This window comes from Diospyros lotus, chromosome 7 (genome assembly GCF_014633365.1).
Source record: "Diospyros lotus cultivar Yz01 chromosome 7, ASM1463336v1, whole genome shotgun sequence".
In the NCBI taxonomy this organism is placed as follows: Eukaryota; Viridiplantae; Streptophyta; class Magnoliopsida; order Ericales; family Ebenaceae; genus Diospyros; species Diospyros lotus.
In genome coordinates, this window is record NC_068344.1 from 10,964,983 (window position 1) to 10,991,777 (window position 26,795).

Here is a 26,795-nt window from a genome sequence, read left to right on the forward strand (position 1 = left end):
ATTTTTAATTATAATACAGATATATTATATTTTTAAAATTTTAAATAAATATATAATTTTATTTTTAAAATTAAAAAAAATTCTTTCTTTTTCTTTTTTTTTTCTTCTTTTACTATCTGCATCTTCTTCGCCGACAACGACCATCGCCAGTTAGAAATTCACACGATCAGAGCTTATCATTATAAACGCAAATCAAGAGGGTTAACATACACAAAAAAAAATAACTAATTTAATGGTTGAATTTTCATAAATTTGATTTTTAATTTTTGGGCAAAACTAAAAAACCCACTATCAATCGCCATCAGCCGCCATAACCGGTGGTTTCCGGCAATCAAATTTCTTTTTTACGTCGTCGGTAAAAGGATTAGGGTCATCGCCATGGTCGATAATGCGTCATCAACAGCCGAAGGCTCCATGGTCGTGAATGTTGCCTTCCACCGTTACCGATCGTCAATTTTCTCCTTCGCGCATCATCTTTGACTATGACCTTGAGCACCTTCACCATGTTCAACCGACCTTAGCCTTATACATCGCCATGGCCGTCGATCTTTATTGCACTGCCATAGCCATCATTTCTTGCCCTCGCCATGACAATGGATGTTGCTTGGCCATCACCATCATCATTGACTTCATGTGGCTACTGACAATGAATGATGAAGGAGAAAAGAAGAGTCGATGGCAATAGCAATGACAGGCACGATCAACAACACACGGAGAGAGAGAGAGACAAGAGATCTGTCAAGATCGGGAGTGTGGGGGATAGAGAAGGGAGTGTTTTTCGCGTTTTGGTGTTTTCAGTATATTTTGACTAAAAACACCCAAAATAACAAATTTTAAAAATACATTTTTAAAAATTTGTTAAGAGTTTTCAAAATATTATTTTGAATTTTCTTTACAAAATTTTTTCTTATTTTCGAATGCATTTTTAAAAATAACAAAGTAAATGCATTTTTAGTATTTTAAAAAATTAAAAACTCAAAACAAACTGAAAAAAAAAAAAGAAGTCTTATTTACGTATGTTGTTATACGATTACAACAATAAATTTGTAAAATGGGAAACCACCGATGGATGACCCTCGTATGGCGTATCTGAGCGATGAGTGAATCTCGTAAGGCATTTTCGAGCGATGGATGAGTCTCAGGTGGTGTTTCCGAGCGATGGATGAGTCTCCGGTGGTGTTTCCGAGCGATGAATGACCTATTAGAGAAAGAATCAGTTAGGAGCGCGGGCGAAAGTCCCCGCACGTACCCTCCGATGCTTAAGTTAGATCACCGTAGAAATTGAGTATTCGAAAACAAGAGAGTAAATGCGAGAGCCAGAGATTGCATACCGAATGAGGGAAAGTGATCTCCTATTTATAACAACAAGAGGGGCATCCATGTGTCGCGTGTTCCGAGTTTTGTGGCAAGAATCTCGGAGAGGCTTTGACCGAGTCTCGCGGGAATAGTCTTAGGCCGACTTTCTTGGAGGCGGTGGCGCAAGAATAGGGGGCACGTGGCACGTGGCACGTGGATGTCAGTGCGGCGCCTTGGGTGACCCTCACCCGGGGGTTTGCACGAGTACGGGCAAGGAGAGCACGAGGGGCCGTGCGCGCAAGTGCACGGGGCCAGGTGCGGAAGGGGGCCGTGCGCGAGGGCGCGCGCTGGAGGCTGCGCGTGTGAGCGGCTACGCCCACGGGCGGCTGCGTGCGCAGGCGACCGCAAGCAGGGTGTGCGCGGCCGCCTGTCGGCAAGGGCGCGCGAGGCCGCTCGTGCACAGGGGGGGTGCACTCGGGGGTACCTCACCCCCGAGTGACCCTCTCTCGGGGGGGAGGACCGCGCGCAAATGCGCGCGGCCGCCTTTGTGTAGGGGCGCGCGCGCGGCTGCGCGCCTGCAGCTGAGCGCCCCCAGGGGGGGCACTCGGGGGTACCCTACCCCCGAGTGACCCTCACTCGGGGGTGGCCCCCGCAGGCCAGGGGCGCGGCCTCCGCCAAGCAACCGCGCGCTGCTTGGCCGCGCGAGCGCGGGGCTGCGCGAGCGCGGAGGGCCGCGCTAGGCGCCCCCGCGCCCCTGGGTGGCCTCCTTTGGTCACCCAGGCCACCACGTGGCGCTTGCATCGCTCTTCAGTATCTTCACGCATAACAACGTATAATTAAATGGTATTGCTAATTACCTCTTTGGACTTTTAACTTTTCTTTTGAAAGTGGAAGTGCTAATTAAATGCTAGTGTTAGCAATGTTTAATACTTATATACTGTAAGTAGGCTGCAGGGCCTTAATTATAACTTGGCCATGGCTGCTCTTTGGACGCTTGTAAAAGGGGAATTCCTGCTTTTAGTGACAGGAATTGTATAGTTCTTTTCTTTTAATTTTCTTTTCTCGTGACTTGCCATTATAATTATAGGAAAGTTAAAAAGAGGGAAGGAGGCAATGCATCTATATGTAGCACAATGAAATTACATGCTTGCAACAAAGATCTATAATTCTGATCAATTGGTAAGGCAGAATTTATTCAATGAAAAGAGTTAAAAGAGCTGGAAGAAGTACCCATCTGGATTCTAGATTCCACCTCCTGTTGAAGGCACCAAAAAAGCTCTGGTAGTTGGCAGCTAGCAAAATCATGTCATGGTTTCAGTTTAAGAAATGTCTTTATAATTCCCATCATTTCACCTCCAGGAAAACGCCCGAGACAACCTCTCGCTGCAGCTATCTCGTTTAACTCGCAAACCGAATCACCACAGAAGGCTTGAAGCTGTTTAGTTCTCCCTGCCTCAAGCTCCACATTATCAGCTGAATCGTTGCCCGCGTGGACAATTGGAAGAGGAAATGGATCGAGGCAAGTCTCTATAAGAACGGCTTCCCCACCTGCTGCGGACACAAAGTCCTTTAATCGACACAATGCAAATGGAACTGGTTCAAAGCTGTGGTCACCATACTCAACAGGAGTAGAGTGATCACCCGTCACACACAGGAAGTATTGGAAATTGCTGGTTGATTCAGCCTGCCAAAGAAGCTTGGCCAGTTGCCCTATGGCTCGATCAACTGCCTCCAATCCTTTCACTTTGAAAATACTTGATTTATCATGACCTGCGTCATCAATTGCCTGCAAAAACGCCTAATCCATCAGTTCAATACTATTATCAACATTTCACAATCATTGAAGAACATTAATACTTGGGCCATCGCAAACATACATAATAGCTAGCTAGAAGTAATATTTACAACATGAACTCTTAGTTCCATCAGGTAGGACAGAAATTTGACCCCAGACCACGAAAAAAGAAAGGCACAAACTCTGCAGGAAAAAAGAGCAGAAAAAATAGAAATTCAATTACGTAACCACCTTAATATGAAGGAACCCAAAGTCATAGCCATCTGATCGACCTGGTTTATGCTCATCCTCCCCTGGTATAAAAACTCGGGGGCAAGATTGCAGAGGTGCTGAGAGTGCCTTAGCTATGGCAATTGCTTTAGAAGTCAAGAGTGTTCGATAGTCTCCTGTTGCTCCTGGAGCTTCCAGTATATCAATACCAAGTGATAAACCTAGGCCAGCTATAATTTTAGTAGGAGCTACCATGCATGGCCATAAACCATGTTGCTCGGCAAATGGAGGGACCTACAACACAAATAGGTTGCTCAAATTCTACAGTTTAAATAACTGAACAAAAACAGATTTCGTCTTTTAACACTACTTCAACTTGCATTGAATATCTCAAGGTTCTGCATTGAGGATATGAACAGATTTGAAATCCAATTTTACTTCAAAGCTAACCTTATTATTAATACTTCGAGCAACTGAAATTCCAAAAGACTTTCTTTCACTTAATAGCACACTGTCTTTTACTTCCTTTGCTCTTTGAATAATTTATTCATGCACAGAAAGCATAACTGAGTGCTTTCATTATTCCAGATAGTTGCCAGCTAGCAGCAACCTTCAGAAACATGTGGTGATTAAATGTGCGTGTGGGAGGGGAGGAGGAGGAAGAGAGACAAAGAAAGAGGTGCCTAAAGACTAAGCAAACATACCTCAATTCGAATACCACAACCTCGTAATAGGACAACATTTGCAATGTTCTTTCCTTCTGCTGCCCGTTTAGCATTCAGAGGATGAGAAATCAAGAGTCTTGAGATCTCCCTGGATAATTCATTAACAACTGCAGCTGTGTGTTTTGCTTCGTTGGTATCATCCAGAGCTTCAGCTTGTATAAGTAAGCGATTGTCCTTTAGTGGGTCTGTTCCTGATATATTTCCACTTAAGTTTGGTCCTTTCACAACAACTCCACATCTATGCTCTGTTGCATACCTTCAAAATATGATTTTTTTTTTTTTTGGCATTAATTCATCTACATCTTAATTTTGAAGTTAGAAGACGTAAAATAACTCCATGGGAAAAAAAATCAAACTGATATTTCTGTTGAGAATCATGAAGTAGTAAAACTTAAGGCTAGGACATCAACACATTTATATATAGTGATAAGAAACAAAGAAGCTGAGTCAGCTTCCATCATACCAGTTATTCTATATGCTCTGATCTGTGGTCACTGAAGATCCCAAGCCTTTTCACGCAATGTATAAAACAAAAAGTAATAATTTTGCATATAAAGCATTGCACCTGACTCTGACTTCATATTCAGGAAATGATGGTAGCTTCATTCCATCTAGTGCTGCACAGAGGATAGGCCCTTCTTCTTCAAAGTGGCGATCAGCCCTTCTACTGATGACAATTCCGGTTTTCTCATCTAAAGTTGCAAAATTTGACTCGAAAAAAGAAACAACCAACAATGACCAATGAATTCCAGAAGAAAGGGAAAAGATTTTTTAAAAAAAAAAACTTCATAAGACAAAATAATTGAAAATGAAATTTGCTATAAAAAATTGATTCATTGGACAAAACAATGAGGGTCAGAGGAGGGTCGTATTTGTCCACAACCTTCCCTTGGACATTTGCAAAGAGAGTGTTTCAACAACTTCAACCCGTGACCTTCAAGTCACAAAGGAGCAACCTTACCATTGCTACCAAAGTTGTCCTTGTGTAAACTATATTGTAACACCAAAATTTTGTTAGTAGCATGAAATAGAGTCAATCTGACAATGCAATGTTCAAGAACTTTCAAAACATGAGCTTGGATTATTAGTGCATACCAAATCTACAACAATTTTATATTATTTGTACTTCCATTCAATGTTGTTGTTGTCAAGATACAACAATAAATTTTAGTGCGGGAAAATGCGATCTCAAGATGTGATCTTGAGAGTTCCAAGTCTGGGTGCTGATGATCAAGAGACCTAGGGATTTTGATGCAATGATCAGGAGACCTGGGGGTCTTGTTACAATGATCAGGAGCCCTAATGAATGGGTGACTTTTGGTGACTGGGTGGCTGCTGATGAATAAGAGGCTCTTGATGACCGACAAGCCCTAAAATGACCGAGGCCCTAAAATGATCGAGAGGCCCTTGATGACTGAGAGACCTGTCAATACGAACAACCGGTTAGGGGAGCAGGTGGAGGTCCCCACGCAAACCCTCTGATGAATAAGAGACTCTTGATGACTGAGAGGCTCTTGATGACCAAGAATCTTGTCAAGACAAACAACCAATTAAGGGAGCGGGTGGAGGTCCCCACCCAAACCCTCCGATGCTTATGTTAGTCTTTGGGTGTTTGAGCACAAGAAATAGAGTTGGAGTGGCAGCGTGAACTTACTTGAGAGAGGAGGTCCTCCTATTTATAGAAGAGACAGAGGGGGACATGTAGCAGTCATCCCACGTTTCTTGGGTGGCATATTCCCAGCATATTCTCGGCATATTCCGTGAAATCTCAGAATATTCCTATAAGTCCGAGGGAGGGTCTTGGAAAGAGGCTCCCATGTTCAATTTGAGGAATGCCCCCCTGGGAGGGGGGGTCTGTTGGCTACAAGAGAGGCCCCTAGGGGTGAAAGATGGAAACGACCAAGCTTCAAGATGAGACGGGCAGATGGCATGCAACCAATCGAGCGATGGGACTTCCTTGCTTTCCTTTGGCTTTTTGCTCTTTCTCTTTGTTTGATTTGATTTTTGCTCACAAATGGACCATCTTCATAGCTTTTGATCTTCATCACTAAGTAAGGGGCACCCCACTCAATCATTCCCTTGATCTCCTTTTGTTTTGCTCCTTCTTTGTTGGTTTTGTTTTGGGTTGTGCAATGACACTTCATTTTAAAGGTTGTTCTTCTTCAACGGATCTAGGAGCGCCTTCAAAACGCATTGAACCAAACATGACCTTGTGGGGGGGTGGGGTGGAGGGGGTACCCACTCAATCATGGTTTTAATCTTCGATTGTGCTTTGTCTTTCTATTGTTATTTTGTCTTGGATTGTTGATTTCGACCCATTTGTGCATGTATTAGACCCAAGTGCCTGTTTATAGATTTGACCCAGATCTGCCACTTGGGTCTGCTCCATATCCAAGTTTGTCTGCTGTTTGCAGGGCATATCAAATGTGTTTTTAGAAACTCCATGGTCGAACAAATGTTGAACCAAGTAATTTCAAGTTTAGTTTTTATCCACTACTATAACTAGGATTTGGAGTCATCAAGTTCAACATGATAAAGCAGAGCATACAATGAGTCACAAGGAAAACCATTGCCTGGGAAGTTGTAAAGATGAAAAGGTCCAGAAAATTTCTTGATAAAAGAAAGGTGGGATAAGGAAAGAAGCAATAAATTGAAAGAGGGCAAGAAACAATCAACTAAATTACGAGGGTCAAGGAAACACCCATAGTTAATTCCAAATCATTTTTAACTCAATGAACATATAAATAATTGGAAACTGGTTTCTTGAAAAGTGTGTGTGTGTGTGTGTGTTATATTCTAGATACGAAATATTTTTGAGCCTATATTCCATAATGAGGAAGTAGAAAGTCCAAAGAGGGAATAAAAATACAACAATTTAAAAAGAATAGAAATATTTGCATAATGTGATGCTGACCTGTTCAGATTATCAATCTAAAAATCTTGGGATATCCTCCTTCTTTGAAGCATGTTGTTTCCTGTTTTATAGAAACCAACTCCAAGTTGTGTGGCTTCTAGTTAAGTCTATGATTCTATGATAAGACGAGAGATCAACCAGAGATACAAGAGCTCATTGTTTACCAGTCGAAAACATACGGCTAGAGCCTTGTGGTTTCAAGCTTTAAAAATTTGGCAGGCCATGAAATGTTATTGTCTGGGTGGCCATGCCTTCTTAAAATGTCAGGCTGCAAACATTTTGCTTGTGCAGGCTAAATTTTTCAAACCTTACTTTTCACCTTCACTAATAAAAAAAGTTGTTATATAGCACTTGCACCCACATCTACAATTATAAATTTTCTTCAAACAAGAATCTGTCCAGAGAAATTACAGAGATTTATCAAATAGATTAGTCTTCAGATACAAGAGTTGTTAATATGATGCCTTGAAAACAATATCAGGTTAAAATTTCTTAGGTAGACCCTAAAAAAGCATGGAAAGGGGACTCCATTTTAGGTCTAGCACAACTTAATAATGTTTCGAGAATTACTCTATACACAAGAAACAAATTAAGAGTAAGTTTGACAAATTAAGAAAGAATTCATCTTGGGGATAAAATGAAATGGAAGAATAAAAATACGTACTTTAAAAGCAATGTCTCCAGGTGACATTGCCAATCCAGCACCCATTGATTCAAAAGCCCCTCGACCTCGATAATATACTCTAGGGTCATAACCTAATAATGAAAGGTGTGCCGTGTCACTTCCACATGCCAGGCCTACTTCAACAGGGTCCATGAGGCCATTGACTCCAGCAGAAGCAATGGCATCCATATTGGGTATTTTGGCCACTTGCAGAGGGGTCTTGTAACCAAACCTCGGCAGGGACACATCACCCAACCCATCAATCAATACAAATGCCACTCTTCTCTTGGGCTCCTCACAGTTTACCACCATGCTTTGTTTTGTCAGCTGCAAGAGAAAGGCAATTAAGAATATGCCAATATATATGGTAATACAGAGAAATAAAGCTTATTGTTCTTGGCTATATATATTCAAGACCAGGTAACAAATTTATTACTTCCAATGAGGCTGAAATTTTAAATCAGAATTATCACTGGAATGTTCCAGTGAGTATATACCTGGAACACATTTCATGTAAAAATTAAACCAGGGACAAAGGGAACAAAAGGTACAATATATACTTCTGATCACAGCATCACATAAAAGGAATCCATCTAGATGGCAAAGGGCTGCGGTTCATTCCTTATTTCTTAAGTAAAACAGAAAAGGCTGATTGTTCTTGCATCCTGTTGTGAATGAAGAAGGTGCAAAGTAAAAGGGAAGAGATAAGGGGAAAAAAAAAAGCCAAGGACAATCATAATTCATAAACTAATTCAGTGCATTGGAAGACAAGGACATCCCTCTCGCCTATTTTCCATATATTCTTTTATTTTGATTTTATATTGCAGAAGTAACGTGAAAGGAAGAAATAACAGGAGAGAACCGACGCAGCGGCCGATCTGGAGGCGGCGACGACGATCGGAGGCTGAGGCGGAAGCGGAGGCGACGACCAGAGGTGGAGGCAGCGGCGACGACCGAAGGCGGAGGTGGATGGGTCGACGGCAGGAGTGAGTTCAGAGAGAGAGAGAGAGAGGGGAGGGGGGGAGTTGGGGAAAGAGGCAGGGATTTGGGAAAAACTTTTCGGCCTTTTCTTATTTTTTTTGAAACATTTATTTGTTAGATAAAAATAAAATTATTTATGAAAATAATATTATTAATTATTTAATTGATAAAAATAATTTATAATTATAATAACTAATAAAATAATAATTTTAAATAAAAATTTTAAATATGATAATAAAATAATTTAAATTATTACATCAAATTAATATTTATTTAAAAATATAATTATATTATAAATTTAATAATTATAATAAATTAATTTGATATATTAGATTATTTATTATTAGCTTGTTATCTTAAATAATTAATTTTTTTTCTATAAATAAAAATTACATTAAACAAATATCGCAGAGCATTTACAGATTATTAGAGATCTTGAGTCTCACAAATAAATAATGAGACAAAATTTATAAACAACAAAAGTAAAACTAAATATTGAAAATAAAATAAATTTTCAAAATTAGCAATATATGACTATTATATAAAGAGATGAAACAATGATCAATAAAACAACGAAGAGCTCGACGCATAAAGACGAGCATTGTGAGAGTTTAGAAATGGTTTTGATAATACTTCCATAAAAAATAAGAAAACATTTCGTGAATTTATATTAAAAATAATTTATTTCTAATAAAAAATGTATGTTCAAGTTAAATTTTAAGAACCATTATTATATGCTAAATTTATATTATTATTGTCAAGATATAACAATAATTTTTTTTATGTGAGAATATCTCGATCAAGATGCAAGAGAGTGTCTTTTGGCATTTTCAAGAGGCTTGCAAAGAGAAAAAAAAATTAGGACACAAATGAGATCAATTGCAAACCTTTTGATGTATAAGTTAGTCTTGTGTTCGAAGTGAAATTATAGTTTCACTAAAATTGTGAGCATATCTTAATTTAGCAAAAAATTCTCCTATTTACAAAGAGAAAAAGATTGATAAAGTAACCCCTAGACTCTTTTTATATAATATAATCTCTTGATACTGTTTTATTTTTGTGATTTCCAAAATTTAAAATAATAAAAACTTTAACAATATTATGGTTTTTAAACTTTTTATTTATTTTTCAAATGTAGTGTTTGTTTATATTTTGTACACATTTAATAAATATTACCAATAGTTAATTATTATATAACATTTATAGTGTTTGTTTATTACCAATTGTACACATTCAAATGTAGTGTTTGTAGGGGTGTGCATTCGGTTATAACCGAATCGAACTGCTCCATTTTTGCCTAATCGAACTGAACTACCGTTATGGAAATAACCAAACCAACTTAATACACTAACCGAAATAATCGAAACCAAAATAACCGATTTGAACTTTAAACTAACCGAACCGAAAAAATATTTCATAAACCGAATCGAATTAATGATTTGGACTGTAGACTAACCGAACCAAAAAATAAACCGAAAAGCAATCCAAAAACAAAACCGAAAACACTAAAAACACCAACATCAACAGCAAACAGTATCACTAAAAACTTATTAACAGAAAAAACACCTGATCAATACAAATATGCTGCAAAACATTCACCTGATCAATACAAAACAGAAAACACTAACAGAAAAGATATCAAAATAGAAAAAACACTAAAATGAAAATATTCATTAACAGTGCAATTCACTTATATATCATTGCTGCACAATTCACTTAACAGTGCAATTCACTTATACATCAATAGCAAATAGTAACACTAAAAACCAACGAAACAGAAAAAACATTTATTGCATTTGCTGCACAATTCACTTATATATCAAAACAATAACAGCAGAAAGCAAAACAAATTAAACAATAACAATAACAGAAAGCAGAAAGCACAGCTGCACAAGAATCCCATTAACAGTGCATTCTATATATCAATAACAATGCATTCACAAAGCCAAGTCAAAGCATCAACGAACCAAATCACACAATTAAGTTTTTTGTTTACTCTTTTGATTAAGCAAATCAGAACCACACGACGATTAAGATTAGTGATACAAACAAATTCGCAAAAGAGAAACAACGAACCAAATCACAACAAATTAAACAAATCAAACGAACCAAATCGTATTACCAACCAGATCAGACATGACAATCAAAACCACACGACGATTAACTGATTAAGTTGCCAAAATCGTATTAGTATTACCTTCTCAAATCGATGACGACCGCGATACCCGCAAGATCGTTCACTCCTAAGTTGTCGAAACCAACTAGATTGTTGATGTTGACGGTGATGAGGGTGAAATAACTTAGGGTTTTCTGTCGCGTTCGACAAGGTGGGGGGGCTGGGTCTCGGACAATCAGGTGCAGGGGGGTTGGGTGTTGGGCGGGGGAGAAGCCGACGGTGAAGGTGTTTGGGTCTAACAGCGAGGGCGAGGGCGAGGCCGACGTGAGGGTTCGGTTAGCCGGTGACCTAGGGCTAGGGTCGATGCTTCGACGACCGGGGGACTGGGTGTTGCCGTGTTGGACTTGGGTGGGGAAGAAGCCGACGGTGAAGGGGGTCTGACGAGGACGACGATACGTTGATGGCGAGGTAAGGGTTAGCCGCCAAAGACCTAGGGGACTAGGGTTGATGCTTCGACGACAATGACGAGTGAGGGGGGCTGGGTGTTGGGTTATGTGGGGGAGAAATCGACGACGAAGGCATTCGGCTTCGACGGCGATGGCGATGTGAAGGTTGACGATGGGTGGGGTGGGGGAGTCTGTGAGGCGGTCTCTCTCTCTCTCTCGGCTCGGGCGGGCTATCGGGTCCGAGTGTGATGCGCAAGGAAGTAGAAAGGCAAATAGGCAACGCAATGAATGTTGAATGGAGCCGAGAACTGAGGTGTAGCAGCACGGGTCGGTTAGCGCACAGGTCGGTTAGCGCCAGTCAGCAAGGGTGCGTGGGTTGGTTCGATTTTTCGGGTATTTTTGCCTAAATAATTGAATCGAATTGACTACTCAAAATTTTTGCAAAAAACTAACTAAATCCAAACCGGGTTCGATTTAATCGGTTAAACTGATTTTATGCTCACCCCTAAATGTTTGTTTACATTTTATAATTTAAATATAAAATCATAAATACGTGAATACCATACATATATAACATTTGTAATTATGTATGGATAAATTTATAAATAATTACTCATACATACGTAACATTTATTAATATGTGTGGGTAATTATTTAAAAAATTGAATTAAATTTTTATAATAAAATAAAAAGAATAATGAAATAAATTAATTGAATTAAATAAAATAAATTAATTGATTAAAAATAAAAGGAAGAGTTAAGATAGTTTTTAATTTTTTTATACATTTTCAGAATTTTATATATTTTTAATATAAATATTATATTATTTCCTAAATTTTTGCGACAGTATTTTAAAATCGTCGCAAAATTTATTTTTTAATTATTAAATGAATAAATTTTGTGACAATTCTTAATCGTCGTAAATATTAATTTTATTTTATTTTTTAATTATTTAATTATTTTTTAAAATTTTGCGACGATTCTTAACCTCCACAAATGTTAATTTAATTTAATTTTTAATTATTAAATTATTTTCTAAATTTTACTACTTTTTTAAAAAATTATCACAAAATTTATTTTTTAATTATTAAATTAATAAATTTTGTGGCAGTTATTAACCGCCACAAAATATTAAATAAACCGTCGAAAAATACCATATCTTGCGACAATTTTAAAAACCACCACAAAAAATCGTCGCAAAATACTCATTTTTTTTGTAGTGAAATTATCTGCATCTTCTATAATAGCGGGCCCTGCAGACTACAGTGACTTTCAATCCAAAAAGACAACTCTCTATAGCAACCTCATTTTTTTTGCAACCACTCTTGTTACAACCACCGCCCTCTCGGTCAATGAATGTTTGGCGTTCCATCCTAACTCACTCAAGTCTCGCAATCAGTTGTGACGAGAGTTTTGCATGACCCTTCACCATATCTCAAAGGCAAAGGATCGTTATAAGTGCCTACAGTGTTATATTGATCGCTTCAGAAATCATATTTGAAGATATAGAACCAAGTTGTTCTAGATCACAAATTAAAAGTCACCAACTTGTAAGCAAAAGTTGTCAAGTTGTCAAGTGAAGACATTACTAATTTAAAACTAACATCTTATAAATCACAGAAGTAGGTGTCTGTGCCGAACTGTGTAAACAAAATGCACCTAGATGTAAATAAGATATAAGGTAACATATATGCATGTATCTTCTGTTTTGCAGCAACTCACGGAAAGACTAAGAAGGACTAGGGAGCTAAGGAGATGGAAACTCTTAAGTTCGATCCAATGTCGATCTCCTATAATTATCTATAAATAGATAGATAGATACAAAATTACAAATACATTGTTGACAAAATATAAGATAATAATAATTTGATATTCTGTACGATCATGATGAGTCAATCAAATCATAATAGAATTGAATGAAATAATAAGATCTCATATTGTTTAAAGGAAATATATTATCTCCAAGTCAGATAATATCAAAATAAGAATTTTGATTAATTTGTATCTTGGAATCCCTTTATAATACAGATTTCTCCCATATAAATAGAGTGACGATAATATGGATATTTGGGTTGTACCTAAACTGCGTTTTATCATGTGTTTCACACTTGACCTAAGAAGATTAAGAAGATCGGTGGTACGATAAGGTTTAAATATATGAATTCTATAACTAAACAAGTATTGCATTATATTTTCGAACATGCATATATATATATATATACATATACACACACCCTTATTATTTAAAGGAATTTCTAACTCTTAAGAGTTTCAGCTATGTATAGACCTTTTAATGAAACGGTGAAGATGGTTCTTTGTACAACTGAACTTACCCGTCATTTGGATCAATGAACTAGCCAGCCACTCAACTAAGGAGGAGATGCTTTCCGCACACTGAGTCTATCTCATGGGAAACAACATGTTAGCTACTTCAATGTTCAACCAGCCATGGAACGACTTTAACTTATGTTCTTAAGCTAGTTAACTTTTCACGTTTTAGTGAAAGCAATGGGTGCAAAATACGTGCATTCATTAATTGTTGTTTTTTTTTTTTTCCTTTTAAAGCAAACCAAAATCTCGACATAGTGCAACACATCAATCTATAAAGCTAAATTATAAAATATGTATGCATATACATATATTTATACAAGGGACACTACTATGTTGCCCACCGTCCCGACTAAGAGAGAAAGAGGGTGGGCTCCATGCATTTGGCGTGGGCCCTACATGCATGGGCCCACCCCTTCTCAGTTGGACAACTATTATGTTGCTCGACAGTGGACAACATAATAGTTGCCTTTATACAAGTGCTTAAAAGAATTATACGAAGACTTACTCTTTGAAACCTCTCATAAAAATGATACCAAGATGTTGTTAGATCACTAGGGGGGAAGGGAGGGGTAAGGTACAAGGAAAGAACCAACTCAAATGGAGAAAAAAAGATATACAGAACAAGGTTTAGAGAAAGGGGTGAAATATGATGAAGTAATTCAAAGGGAGAAGAAGACTAGAGACACGAGAGTAAATTGGGGGGGGGGGGGGGGGGGGTAGGGATTGCACAGTTGTCAAATGCAATTTAACCAATTGCAAGTGGACAAGAAATATTATGAGTTCGTTGTTTTCAGGTTGATGGTCCGACTTTCAAAAATAAGGATCCATTTTGCATAATGATCATGCTATTTGTACATTATTTATGTACACCTTACGCTACACAAGGTACATAAATGACACAAATATCTCTTGTCTTATTGCGCTTCACTGTAACTCACCACTTTGGGTGAGAACATTTTAGACATTGATATATCATTGTGTAGTCTAAGGTGTACACAATGATATACCAATAACATTTTCCTTTGCACAATAATCTAGTGTAATATTATATAATAATAATAATTATTATTATTTTTTAAAAAAATATTAGTTGTTATAGATATATATTAAGGACCATATTGCTTACATCAAGGGACTACATATATGCAGGTAAATGATTAAAATATCTCTTGCGTTTCACTGTCTTGGTGAGAGGTATTTTTGTTATTTTAACTACATTGTGTTGTCCAAAATGTAGTCTAAGAAGTACAAATAGTATTTTTCATATATCAATATCTAGGAGAGGATATTACGATATAGACGAAAAGTATTTACTAGAATTTCATATTTAAGTAGATAAATACAAAATTACAAATGCATACATATTTATATATACATACATACATACATACATGTGATTTAAATAAACTTCTAAACCAAGAGTTTCATTTACTTACAAACCTTCACCGAAATTCTGATAATTGTGAAGATGATTTCACTATTAGTTTATCTTCTATGGGAACAAGTATTTGCTGCAATGATCTCACCATGAAACTCCCTCATCTCAAGAAAATATGACATTTGGATTATATAAATATTATATATTTTCTTAGTGGAGTCACACTTTGCACACTCAAAATTTAGCATTAGCAAATCCAAGGGGTTATTTGTTTACTTTCATACGAAATAATTTTGATTTTAGAAATAAAATAAAGCAGCAATGTTATATTAAATAGAAAGAAAACCATGTTAGTACACCAAATTGAACACCATTCTAATCTTTTTAGTAATATATTTTTAGACAAAAAGCATGCAATAAAATTTATATAATAAATATACGTTAAACATACCATTTGTTTCTTGCTAGATATGAAATAATATTTTTTTTTTATCTTGAATAATTTACCAATTTAATTGTTCAAATATTTAATATGACTTGATGTATAAATATGGCGATATATTGTAATCAAGGTGGTGATTGGTATTTTTCCTTGAATAAAATGTTATAGGTTTGCTGTATAAACAATGAACGATGATTATCACCTCATTTGTCATAATTGGGTGTTGATAGTGAATGAATATATGTATTAAATCATATGCATGAAAAACGATTTCTAAAGTGTTACTAAGGGTTCGTCATCTAAATAGGTATATTCATATGTGCCAACATGTGATCCAAGTGATTCATGGAGGAAAAAGAAGATGAACAACAGAAGATAAGGCTGTGTTCTCTTTATTGTTTTCAAATCATTTTTCATTTTTAATTTTTTAAAATAATGAAAACGCGTTCTTTTTACTGTTTTTAAAAATGCATTTTTGAAAACAAAAAAAAAAAATTGTAAAGAAAACTCAAAACAACAAAAAGTTGTTTTGAGTGTTTTCATTTAAAACAAACTCAAAACTCAAAATACATTTATTTATTTGTATTTTATTATTATAATGGAAAAAAATATTACAAAATTCATTAACTTTAAAATGTATATATATTTTTAATAATATATTAACATTAAATATTTCTAATTTACTGAATAATCAAATTTATTGAAGAAAATATTATTAAAAATTATTTTAAAAATTTTAGAACGTGTTTTCTAATTTTCTGTTTTGAGAAATAGTTTTTCAAAATGAAAAAGAGAACATGTTTTTAATTTTCTAAAAATAGATTACCAAAACAGAAAACTGAAAATGAATTCAAAACTCAAAATTGAAAATTGAAAAGTATAGAGAACGCAACCTAATTGTTTCTAATTTCATATTTAGAATATTCTTTAGTTGCAAAGCTTATTTTCATGAATTTATTTGAACATGGGAGTATGAGATACAAGCACTTAGATTATTGATTCAATGTTACATCTTGTCAAGGACCGATCTAGACTTTTTTTTTATGCAAAACTCTAATAGTTACCTTAATTATAGTTAAGGGGCTAACAAAGGGAAATTCATGGAATAATGTGGGTGTAAATGTATAAAAAAAATTCTTAAATTTCTAGGATAAGAACATGCCCGGAAATTAAAATGGGCATTATAGTGACTGTGATCTGTTCTCCTTCAAGATAAACTTAGAGTGTGTTTGATTGCACACATTTACCATAGAAAATATTGTAATAACATATTTTCTATGAAAATAATCAAATACTCTTAATTTTTCTATGAAAAAATGTGTATGGTATAAGCATTTAAAGTTTTTTTTCCATAAAATTCATTTTCCAAGAGAGTGTGATGGTTTTTGTTTTCTAGGCAAGGATTATCTAGAATTAAATTTTAGATAATGTAATCAAACACACCTTTAATGAATGCATCCAGTTTAATATCTTTTTATTATGAATACTTTCTAAAAGATAAATTTTTCTGAAATGATATATGCCTAGTTTAGAAGCCAAGCAAAATGAAAGAAAAGGAAATTTAATAGTTATGCTAAATAATGATTATTTGTCCATGAAGGAAAGAAAATAAGAAAGCATACATGCAATTTTAGTAGACATAGTTCATCATCATGTATAGATTTAAGATAAATTACCAAAAATTGAAATCTACACACAACTTATGATAATTCTAAATAAATTAAAAATATTTAACAAACTATGTGCATTAGTTAGAAAAGCAGCATTGAGCCTATACTGCCATTTCATCGTAGGGTTAATGATTTCCTTTGTGACGAAAAATTGTAGGATTGTGATCTTTTGGGTTTCTGATAGCTATAGGTGCAAAATATGTGCATTCATTCATTGTTGGTTTGTGAATCTTAACTTCATGCACAAAATCAATCTATAGAGCTATATTATAAAATGTATGTGTGCGTGCACATATATTTATATACAAAGAACTTAAAAAATTAAATGAAAACTTATCATTTGAAACCTTCTTACGTGTTAATATTTTTTATACTATTTTTACTTGAATTTATGCTTAATTCTTATGCTTATATATGTTTTCTATATTAATTTTAGGTGATTTATCATGTTGATAGGATTTGAAGGAAAAGTAAGAAATAAGAGCAAAAGTTATGAATTTTCGCTACTCAATGGTCTGATTAAAAATTAAAACTGTACTAATTGGAATGTGAAAAAATTCTGAAAAAAAATATATGTGAGATTTCTATATGTCTACTTTCTTATGCTTCAAACAGTGCGTAAATCCAAATTTTCTACAGAAAATTATAGTTATTGGAGTGACAAAAGGTCAAAATTGTCAAAAATTCAGCATTACTTACGAATTTTTCATTCTATTTTTTTCAATTGGGCTGATTTGTAGATGGATTAAGAAGGCTTTTAAGGGTTATTTGGGCTGCCTATTTCTTAAAGAATCAGGTCCAATTGGAACTAAACAAGTTAGTCCAAAAGTCTAATCAAATTAAGCTCATATCTTACAAAAATCCCTAAATTGTAATTATTGATATTTTGAAAGATTATTTTGTATTGAGTATGAGACCTAAACTTTTGAGTGAACATGGGTGGCATGAAACATAAAGAGGAAAACATGGAGAGAAAAACATGGAGGAAGAAATTATGGAGGTAGGGTATCTCATGTTTTAAGGAAAAAATTAAAGAAAAGAAGAAATGAATGAGTATAAATAGAGAATGAAGGCTGAAAAATTGGAGGAATTGGAGGTGAGAGAGCTTGAAAGATTGAAGAATTGGAGCATTTTTTGTGAAAGATTTCTTCAAGAATTTGTGACAACATTTTTGAAGAAGGAAATCCTACACATCAAAAGAGTTTTATTCTCTTTTTGCATTTCCTTTAAATTCTATTTTTATGTTCATTTGTTTTGTTATGGATTCTATTATTTGTAATATGAACTATACTCTATAACTATGGTGTTTTGATGTAGTCTAATTATGATAATTTGATTTTTATGGATTGATTTTCTTTATTCATGCAAATGTTTATTATTATGCTTAATGCTATCAAATACTTGGCTAATATTTGATTGATATGTTGATATAAATTTAGACCGGAAGAAAAAATCTATAACTTAATCTAGTTAATAAACACCGCAAGAATATAATTGAAACGGAAGTAAAAATTTGACTTGTATGGTTAATTATCATTACATGAATAATTAAATTTAGATTATCAACCATTTAAATTAAATTGGATTAATTAGGTGAAATTGAAATATCCTAGTGCTCTCCAAATCTTGAAACTCTTCATATTTACTTTATGTGTTATTATTTTATTTTCTTAAATTAATTCCCCATAATCAATTATTTAAATAACATTTGAGTTAATATAATTTTGATAATTATCACCCGATCCTCGTGGGAACGATATTTTACTCACTACTTTATTACTTGTGCGATCCGTACACTTGCGGAAAATCGTCATCATGTTTTTGAATACCCCCAAACTTAAATTTTTGCTTGTCCTCAAGCAAAAGAAACACAAATGAAAACTTAAACAGAAAATAAAGAGATCTTATTTGATTTAGATTTTTCAAAGATTTGCCTCAAAGATATCCACAAATTTATAACTTAAAGAAAATTTCTAATATTACAACAATTTATATTTAAATCATAAATCAATTTATCTTCACAAAGAAATTTTCGAAGCGTGTGTATGTTTAGCCAAATGTAAATTATTGATGCACTTCAGATGAGTTTATGCAAATAAGTAGCTAGAAAATGACCTCTAGATAGAAATGATTCAAATTCCATAGACATACTTTTCATTCCTCTCTCCATTAATGTAGAATAATGCACATTCAAATATCAATAGGTCTTTATTAGCTTATAATGTTAAGATTAGGATGTGGGTTAACAAGAAAAGATACAAAATGCAAAGTAAAGGAAAAAGTTGATGAAAATTTTTCCTCACTAACCCAAGAGAATTTCACTCAAAGTCCCCCAAAACACCACAAGATTATGTTAATACGATGAGTTGAATCCATATGAAGAACAAATTATTGTTGTTGTTATTATTTTTTCTTTTTTTTAATATATGTACTCTCTTTCACATTTTCTCTGTTTTCACCATTCCTCCCAAACTTAAAAAATGTAGCCTTTTTTTTTTTACTATATGTGGGAATGGTAGCTTCCATCTCATTTTCATCAATTTCAATAAATTAACCCTTAAATTTATAGCACTTACACTCACATTTTTTTTTTCACCAATAATTCCTTTTAAAAGGTAGCTTATTGTTTAGGCTATAAAAGATAGGTTAATGTGGTTTATCAAATAAAAAATGTTCAAATATATACAAGGCTCAAAGGGGTAAACTAAGGATAAATACAAAATATATGGTAAGTTTAAAGACTATTAATTTCGATCCAAAGAATACCTAAATCATATCCTTAATTGTGCAATACCTAGGATTTCGCATCGAGAGGTAATCAAGCAAGTTTTAGAGTTTGTTGAGATCAATTTAAGTAGCAAAACAACTCATTACTCAAGGCTATGTGCTCAAATTGTTCCAAAAATTCCAAATGAACAATAAACTAATTCAACCTTTAAATACAAATTATCATAATGTAGAGGATTTTCCAAAAGTCATAATTTATTTCAATCAAATTTTATCATAGCTTCTTCAATCATCCAAACAAACAAGCCTCAAATTGAAACAAAACAAATATTTTTTTTTCACATAATTTTTTATTTTTGATTTTTTTATATTTTTTTAAACATTTTTTTTAATTTTAAAATTTTCATCTACCCCCAAACTTAAACTCAATATTGTAAGAGAAATAAAATATAGAAAAAATAAAAATACTCCCCCAGTTTTACTGTAGTCTTGAAGGAACATGAGTGGTGCTTCAATACTTCTTTCATTGATATTCCTACAAAACATACAAAACCAAATTAAAGAACACATATGAGATTGAAAATTGGGGTGAAAAGATAAAATAAAATATAGCTAATAAAAAATAACTTTGGGTTGCCTCCCCAAAAGCGCTTGTTTATAGTTTTTAGTTTGACTATCACTTCTCAATTTGAAGTTCCTTCTCCTTTAAGTGAATCATTCCATGCTTTGGTTCTTGTGCTATAAATTTTGGCACTCTCATAAGTTTCATTCTTTTGAAATCTTCGTTGCCCACTTGCATCTAACCGCTTGATTACCTTTGGTTTCATTACCTCTTGCATGGTAGGATTAAGGCACCTTTGTGGTTGAGCCCTTTTTCCAAGTGATTCAAAATCTTTTCTCATGTCAGACTCAAATCAAGTAAAGCCAACTTTTTCTGTTGAGTGTAGATTTTGATGATTGATGATTGGCATGTGTGAATGTGAATGTTCATTTATATTTTATGTACTAACAAAGCATGAAGCCTTCATAAGGCTTACAAAGCTATTCTCTAGTGATTTCATGACACAGGTTATATATGGAAACTTCTTATATTGATATAGAGATTTCATTATATATGGAAACAAGTTTTTAAAGAGCTTTCTAGAAATTTGAGTATTTGAGCAATGTATGGAAAGTTCTTCTTGGAATGGAAAGTCTAGAAGATATATATATGGAATCCTTGTTGGGAAGTTCAAAAGATCTATATGGAAGTTTTTGAGTAGATTGGAGTAGTCCACTATATGGAGTTGCCATATATGTAACTTGGCGACATGGCAATGTTAACATGGCATTTTGATGACATGGCAGCCACGTGGAGCACACTCATCAAGGCTACATCATCTCGTTGGTCTAGATATGGTAAGAGAATCATGGAGTAAATTTAAAGGTTCCTAGAAGCTCCTCTACTCAGTTAAATATGGAAGATTTTTTTTGAATTGCATTCAAATGGAGAAGTTAAAGATTCAGCATAATTGTTCAACATTAATGGAGGAAATTAAGGTTTGAAAATTAAACCTTGATTGATATTACTTTCCTTTATTTTTGATTCTCTCTCATTAAAAGGATATGGAGACTCAAATCATGGAATCAAGTATCCTACTCATTATGGCTAATTGATATCTTCATTATGGGAGAATATTCAAAGGATATCTTGCATATATTCAGCTACACAAATTGATTCTCTACTTGTCAACATTTTTTAGTATGGAAACTTGATCAATTATGAGCTTTTGAAGTTATAATTGATATCTTCATTGTTGGACAAATTTGCTTCATTATTTGAGAATATTTGGTTGGATTTTACACCATTTGGAGGTTTAAATTCAAATTTCAAATTAGTTATGCTTGTTATGGAAGCTAAGGGGCCAATTGCACAATCAAAGGAGTTTGAAGATCAACTAGAAGTCAGAATTGATCATTTGTTATTTAATTTTGATTTTGTAAGAATTATGAAGGGTTTGGATGATATTTTTAATCCTTGAAATCAGCCATGCATTATTGGAATTGATTTGCTCATTCAAGGCTGATTGGAGATCTACAAAAGTCAAAGGTCTTGAAGATCAATCAAGTTAGTTGATTATGGAAGGTAAATCAAAAATTCAAAACGAAGGGCTGAGATTGGCTTGAAGACTTGACACATGGAGGGCTGAGATTGATCAAGGAAAGTCTTCTCTAACACTATATAAAAGGGTCTCTTGAAGGCTTTGGAACAACTTTTGGAAGCCCTATCATTTTCTACATCATTGGAAAAGATTTTCACTCTCTCTAAGTCTTTCTTTTCCCTTATCTTCTTGAGAGAAAACTAAGAGAGTTCTCTACGCTTCATTGTATTATTTTGAGAGAACCCTATTTCTAAATCTCTACTATTCTTGTATCTTGTAAAGAGCGTACAAAATCCAAACTAGTGAGTGTGAGACTCCAGAAGTAGTTTGGTGGTGGTGAAGCCGAGTGAAGGCTTCGGTGGTTGTAACAAAAGTTTCATATAATGGATTTGGTTGAAAATCCTAAAGAAGGAAATCCTTAAGTAGTGGATGTAAGCCATAAGGGCCGAACCACTATACATCGATGTGTTCTTCTTCTTTTCACTCTTTACTTATTCTTGCTTGATTATACTTGTTTGTTTTTGGTTTTGTGTGGCCAAATCCTAAGTCCTACATTCTTGTTGCTTATTATATTCTGATTTGCTTTAATTGATCATTCTTTGTACTCATTCAATATTCCATTTGGTTTATTTAAAGTCTTGTTATTGTGTGCATTCAAATCACATGTTTTCACCAAGTTGTAATTTGAAGAGTATATTGGATCTAAGCACATATTAGCACAGCTGGCGGATATCATATTATCCATCTAGTAATTAAGTGCTCCTGTACTCTCAACTACAATTTTGGTTTGTATTAAATTTGTTTTCTCATATATATACGTGCATAAGTTTTGCATTAGAATTTTTAAAAGGTGTCAATTCACCCCTCCTCTTAACTAGGTTAGAACTCAACATTTTCAACATGCATAAACACTTTCTTAAAGACTAGTTTAGATTCATTTAACGGATCATTAGACTTTTCTAGATAATCTGCTACACAATTATGCTTTGAGTCTATCCTTAAGCATGTATCATTTTCCATTGGATATTTAGAAGATTGAAAAACATTAAAACTTACCTCATCTTTCCCAACTCTCAAAGTTAGTTTACCTTGTTGCACATCAATCAAAGCTCTTCCAGTAGCAAGGAAAGGACGACCAAGAATAAGAGGTACCTCTTTATCTTCCTACATATCGAGTATAATAAAATCTACTAAAAAGATGAAATTTTTCACTTTGACAAGAACATCTTCAATGACTCCTAGTGGATATCTCACATATCTATCTACCAATTGCAAAGAAACAGTTGTAGGCTTCACTTCACCTAAGCCCAATTTCCTAAAAATAGAGAAATGCATTAAGTTAATACTTGCATCAAGATCACATAGAGCTTTATTAAATTTATAATTCCCAATATTGCAAGGTATAGTAAAACTCCTTGGATCTTTTAACTTCGGAGGTAATTTGTTTTAAATTATAACACTGCACTCCTTAGTCAGCATTACTATTTCTTGGTCATCTAACCTCCTCTTCTTGGATATAATTTCTTTCAAAAACTTGGCATAGCTTGTCATTTGAGCTAATGCTTCTGCAAAAGGAATATTAATGTGAAGCTTTTAAACACATCAAGAAATTTCAATAAATTCTTATCTTCATTGTGTTGGCGAAGTCTTTATGGAAAAGGAACTGGAGGAACATAAGGTTTGATTGGCTCTCGCTTGTATTCCTCTTGTTTCTTTTCTTCTTCATTGTGTGATTTTTCTTGAGGCAAAGGCACTGTCTTGGTTGAATTTTCTTCCACGCATTTTTGTTGTTGCCCCTATAACTGTTTACCACTTCTAAGAGTGATGGCTTTCACATGCTCTTTAGGATTTGTTTCAGTGTTGCTTGGTAGTACACCTTGTGACCTTGTTGCTAATGTGTTAGACAATTGCCCCATTTGTACTTCCAAATTTCTTATGGTAGCTTGTTGATTTTGGAAGTTTGTTTTTGTCTCTGTCATGAACTCTATTGTGGCCTTAGTGAATGTTGCCACCAAATCTTCTAAGGCTTCTTTTCTTGAGGCTGAAATCCAGGTGGAGGTACCCTTACACTATTTTGATTATTGCTCCATGAGAAATTTGGGTGATTTCTCCACCCTTGATTGTATTTGTTAGAGTATGGATTGTTTTGTTGTCAATTGAAATTTGAAATATAGTGAGCTTGCTTTGCATTCGATATTGCAAAAGGATTTCTAGCTTGACATTCTGATTAGTGGTCAATTTTGTAAAAAAATTCTTATAATTTCACCCTTATTTTGATCTTAAAATTAGTTTAAATTGAATATTAATATGCATTTTGTGATTGTGTGCAAGTTTAGAAATATTAATATAAAATAATATATAAAATAAAAAAATAAATATTATATATATAATATATGGATTGCATGCTTCACACAAGGAAGGCCCAAGCCCAACACAAGGAAGACCCAAGCCCAAAACTAAAAACCTAGCTTGTGGAAGCTTCTTAGATATTTTGTATTATTAAAATTAGATATTTTGTTTATCTTTATATTATTTAATTAGATATTTTGTTTATCTTTGTATTATTAAAATTAGATATTTTGTTTATCTTTGTATTATTAAATTAGATAATTGTGTGGTCTCCATTGCATCTTGTGGGTTATAAACAGTTCATTTGGTTGCACATGTAACGATATAATTTTCTCCTAAATAAAAACATAGTTGTGTTATTAGAATTTCTCTCTCAATTCTTCAACTTTAGTTTCTATATAGTTGTGTTCTGTTAATTTTTATCTTTATTATCCACCGCCTGATATGGTCGGTTAAATACTGTCTTTTAATTTCTGCAATTTTAATTCCCGTCTTTTTATTATCCACCTCTTGATATGGTTGGTTAAATATTGTCTTTTAATTTTTGTAATTTTAATTCTCGTTATTTAATTTCTGTCATTTAAATTTCTATTAATTAATTTTCATATGAAGATGTGTGGCTAATAATTCTCGGGCCAAGGCAAGGATAGTGTCCAATGCCAAAATTTCCCGAGTTAGCTGGACTTCATTGTAAGTTGAGGTATTAAAATTAATATTTAGATTTTTTTACCAAGCACTTGAGTTTGGATTAGGGTATATGCCTAACCCAGAACCCTCCTCCCATGTATGTGGGTTGCGCAATATGGAAATATCTCAACCTTAGGATGAGAAATTCTTAGAGAACACCATTCAAAAGTTTATGCAAGGTCAAATGAGCTTTAATGCACAAGTGACCAAATTTCGAGAACAAACCTGTAACATCCCGAAATTTGGAGATAAATAATAATTATTAAATTCTGGTACTTAAGGTCATTATTGAATATTTAGAAATTTAAAAGAAAGCATTTATTTATATTGTTTTGAGGAAATAGAAAATTTAGGTAATTAGTTATTTTATTTGAGAATATTTATGGAAATAAGAAAAGATTAAAATAAATTAATTTGGGTGAATTTCTAGAAATTTAGGGTGTAAGAGGAATAAGGAATAAAAGAAGTTTAAAGGCGTGAATGGCATTTTCGGAAGCTCCAAGGCACTGGTGCAAATTCTGGAAATGTCTTAGAAGTCACCTTAAAATTAATTAAAGGCACCTATATGTTGAAGGTGGCAGCTGGATCAGGCAGTTGCGCGCGAGGGTGGTGTGCTGGAGGTTGCAGGTTTGATTCCGCAAAAAGGCGCACGCTAGAGAGAAATTACTGATTTTAATCAGCAAGACTAGCCCGAAAAGACATCGTTTCGGGCTGGGGCTATGGCAGCCATTAGTGGCTGTAGGTGCGCCACATGGCGGCCCCTGGGCCGCCCATTCCACCTTACTCGCCAAGTAGCATTTTGTTGCGTTTTAAAAGGCCAATTTTGGGTGAAAACAGAGAGGAAAAGAGGGAGAGGGAGGAGACAAGAATTGGAGAAGAAAGAGGAGGCGCATGGTAGTTGGAAATGGAAGGAAAAAGGGAAGAAAAGTGAGGAAATTAAAGAGTTTTTGAGGTTATTCGATGCCTAAAATACCCAGGTGAGTGAGTAAAATTAATATAAGCGGTACATGTTCAAATTATGGATTTTATACGATGAAACTATGAATTTTACGCTGTTAGATTTGATTATTATGAATAGTAATCTTAGTATTTTCAGTAGAACATTTTATTTCGCAACAGGAGCATAAGAGAGGCCGGAATCAACCGGTTACAGGCAAGCTGCTAACCCTCTCCTCGTGTTCTTAATTTCCTGCTAAAGTCCCTGTGGTTTTTCGTATTTTAAACTCTCTCTCACTATGACTCGGTTCCACGCATTAATAATGATAATTCGCGTGGCAACCATTCCATGACTTGTATGTTAATAATGGCTTTATTGAAGATAAAATAAACTAAGTGAGTGATGTCTTGGTATTGTTTATTCCGTCCGTCACGAGGCTTCATATCGCTCTACTTTTTTTGGGAATGATGCCGAACCCGTTGGGTTAGGCTATTGGAAGAGTTGGTTATGGTTAAATGAGGCTATGTTATGAGTTTTAATGAGAAAAGTGCAGTGATCGGTAAAATATGTATTAAGACAGTTTTCTATGTTTGAGACGAGGGGAGAACGAGAATGGTATCATGATGTTTATGTGGCCAAGTACATGAAGAGTTATGGAGAAGTGTTATGTAATGCTAAGTTTAGAAGATATACAGTTAATGGTGTCTATGAGTGTTTAAGGGTATGAGCTACAAAGCCACTAACTGTCGACCGTGGGTTGTGGCAGTTGATGGCTGGATGTATGGGCGCAAGTCATCGGCTGTTACGATAAACGTTAGACGGGCCAGAAAAGCTGTTGCTGCCAGATTCCAGCCTTGATTGTGTGCATATCATTTTATGTGTGCTGCATGGGGTTGGGTTGCATTCATTGTTGGGACATGCGTTGTGTGTGATGGGATGTGTGAGCATTTGCATGACCCGATTGGTCTAAGAGCCAACTTGGGTTC

General features: G+C 34.5%; 1 protein-coding gene across 4 annotated transcripts; it reads right to left on the minus strand.

Moving 5' to 3' along the window:
- Nucleotides 1-2,388: 2,388 nt before the first annotated feature.
- Nucleotides 2,389-8,640, minus strand: LOC127806739 (uncharacterized). Of its 4 annotated transcripts, none has more exons than XM_052344221.1 (6): nt 8,471-8,640; nt 7,605-7,931; nt 4,592-4,737; nt 4,006-4,282; nt 3,323-3,595; nt 2,389-3,082 (listed from the first exon to the last, which is right to left on the minus strand). In XM_052344221.1, the coding sequence occupies exons 2-6, from the start codon at nt 7,914-7,916 to the stop codon at nt 2,603-2,605; spliced, it is 1,488 nt and encodes a 495-aa protein (XP_052200181.1). In that variant the 5' UTR covers nt 7,917-7,931; nt 8,471-8,640; the 3' UTR covers nt 2,389-2,602. The 4 variants fall into 4 exon arrangements, with proteins under 4 accessions (XP_052200181.1, XP_052200180.1, XP_052200183.1 ...); XM_052344220.1 differs by having other exon boundaries at nt 8,467-8,640; XM_052344223.1 differs by having other exon boundaries at nt 8,457-8,640.
- Between the last annotated feature and the right edge of the window lie 18,155 nt (nt 8,641-26,795).

Bases quoted from the DNA above. Each gene is read 5' to 3' on its own strand.
- LOC127806739 (XM_052344221.1), bottom strand. From the start codon at position 7,916: ATGGTGGTAAACTGTGAGGAGCCCAAGAGAAGAGTGGCATTTGTATTG. The intron at 3,596-4,005 runs GTATGTTTGCTT...TTTGTGTTGTAG, and splicing joins GTTGTGGTATTCGAATTGAG to GTCCCTCCATTTGCCGAGCA. The intron at 3,083-3,322 runs GTGGTTACGTAA...GCGTTTTTGCAG, and splicing joins TTGGGTTCCTTCATATTAAG to GCAATTGATGACGCAGGTCA.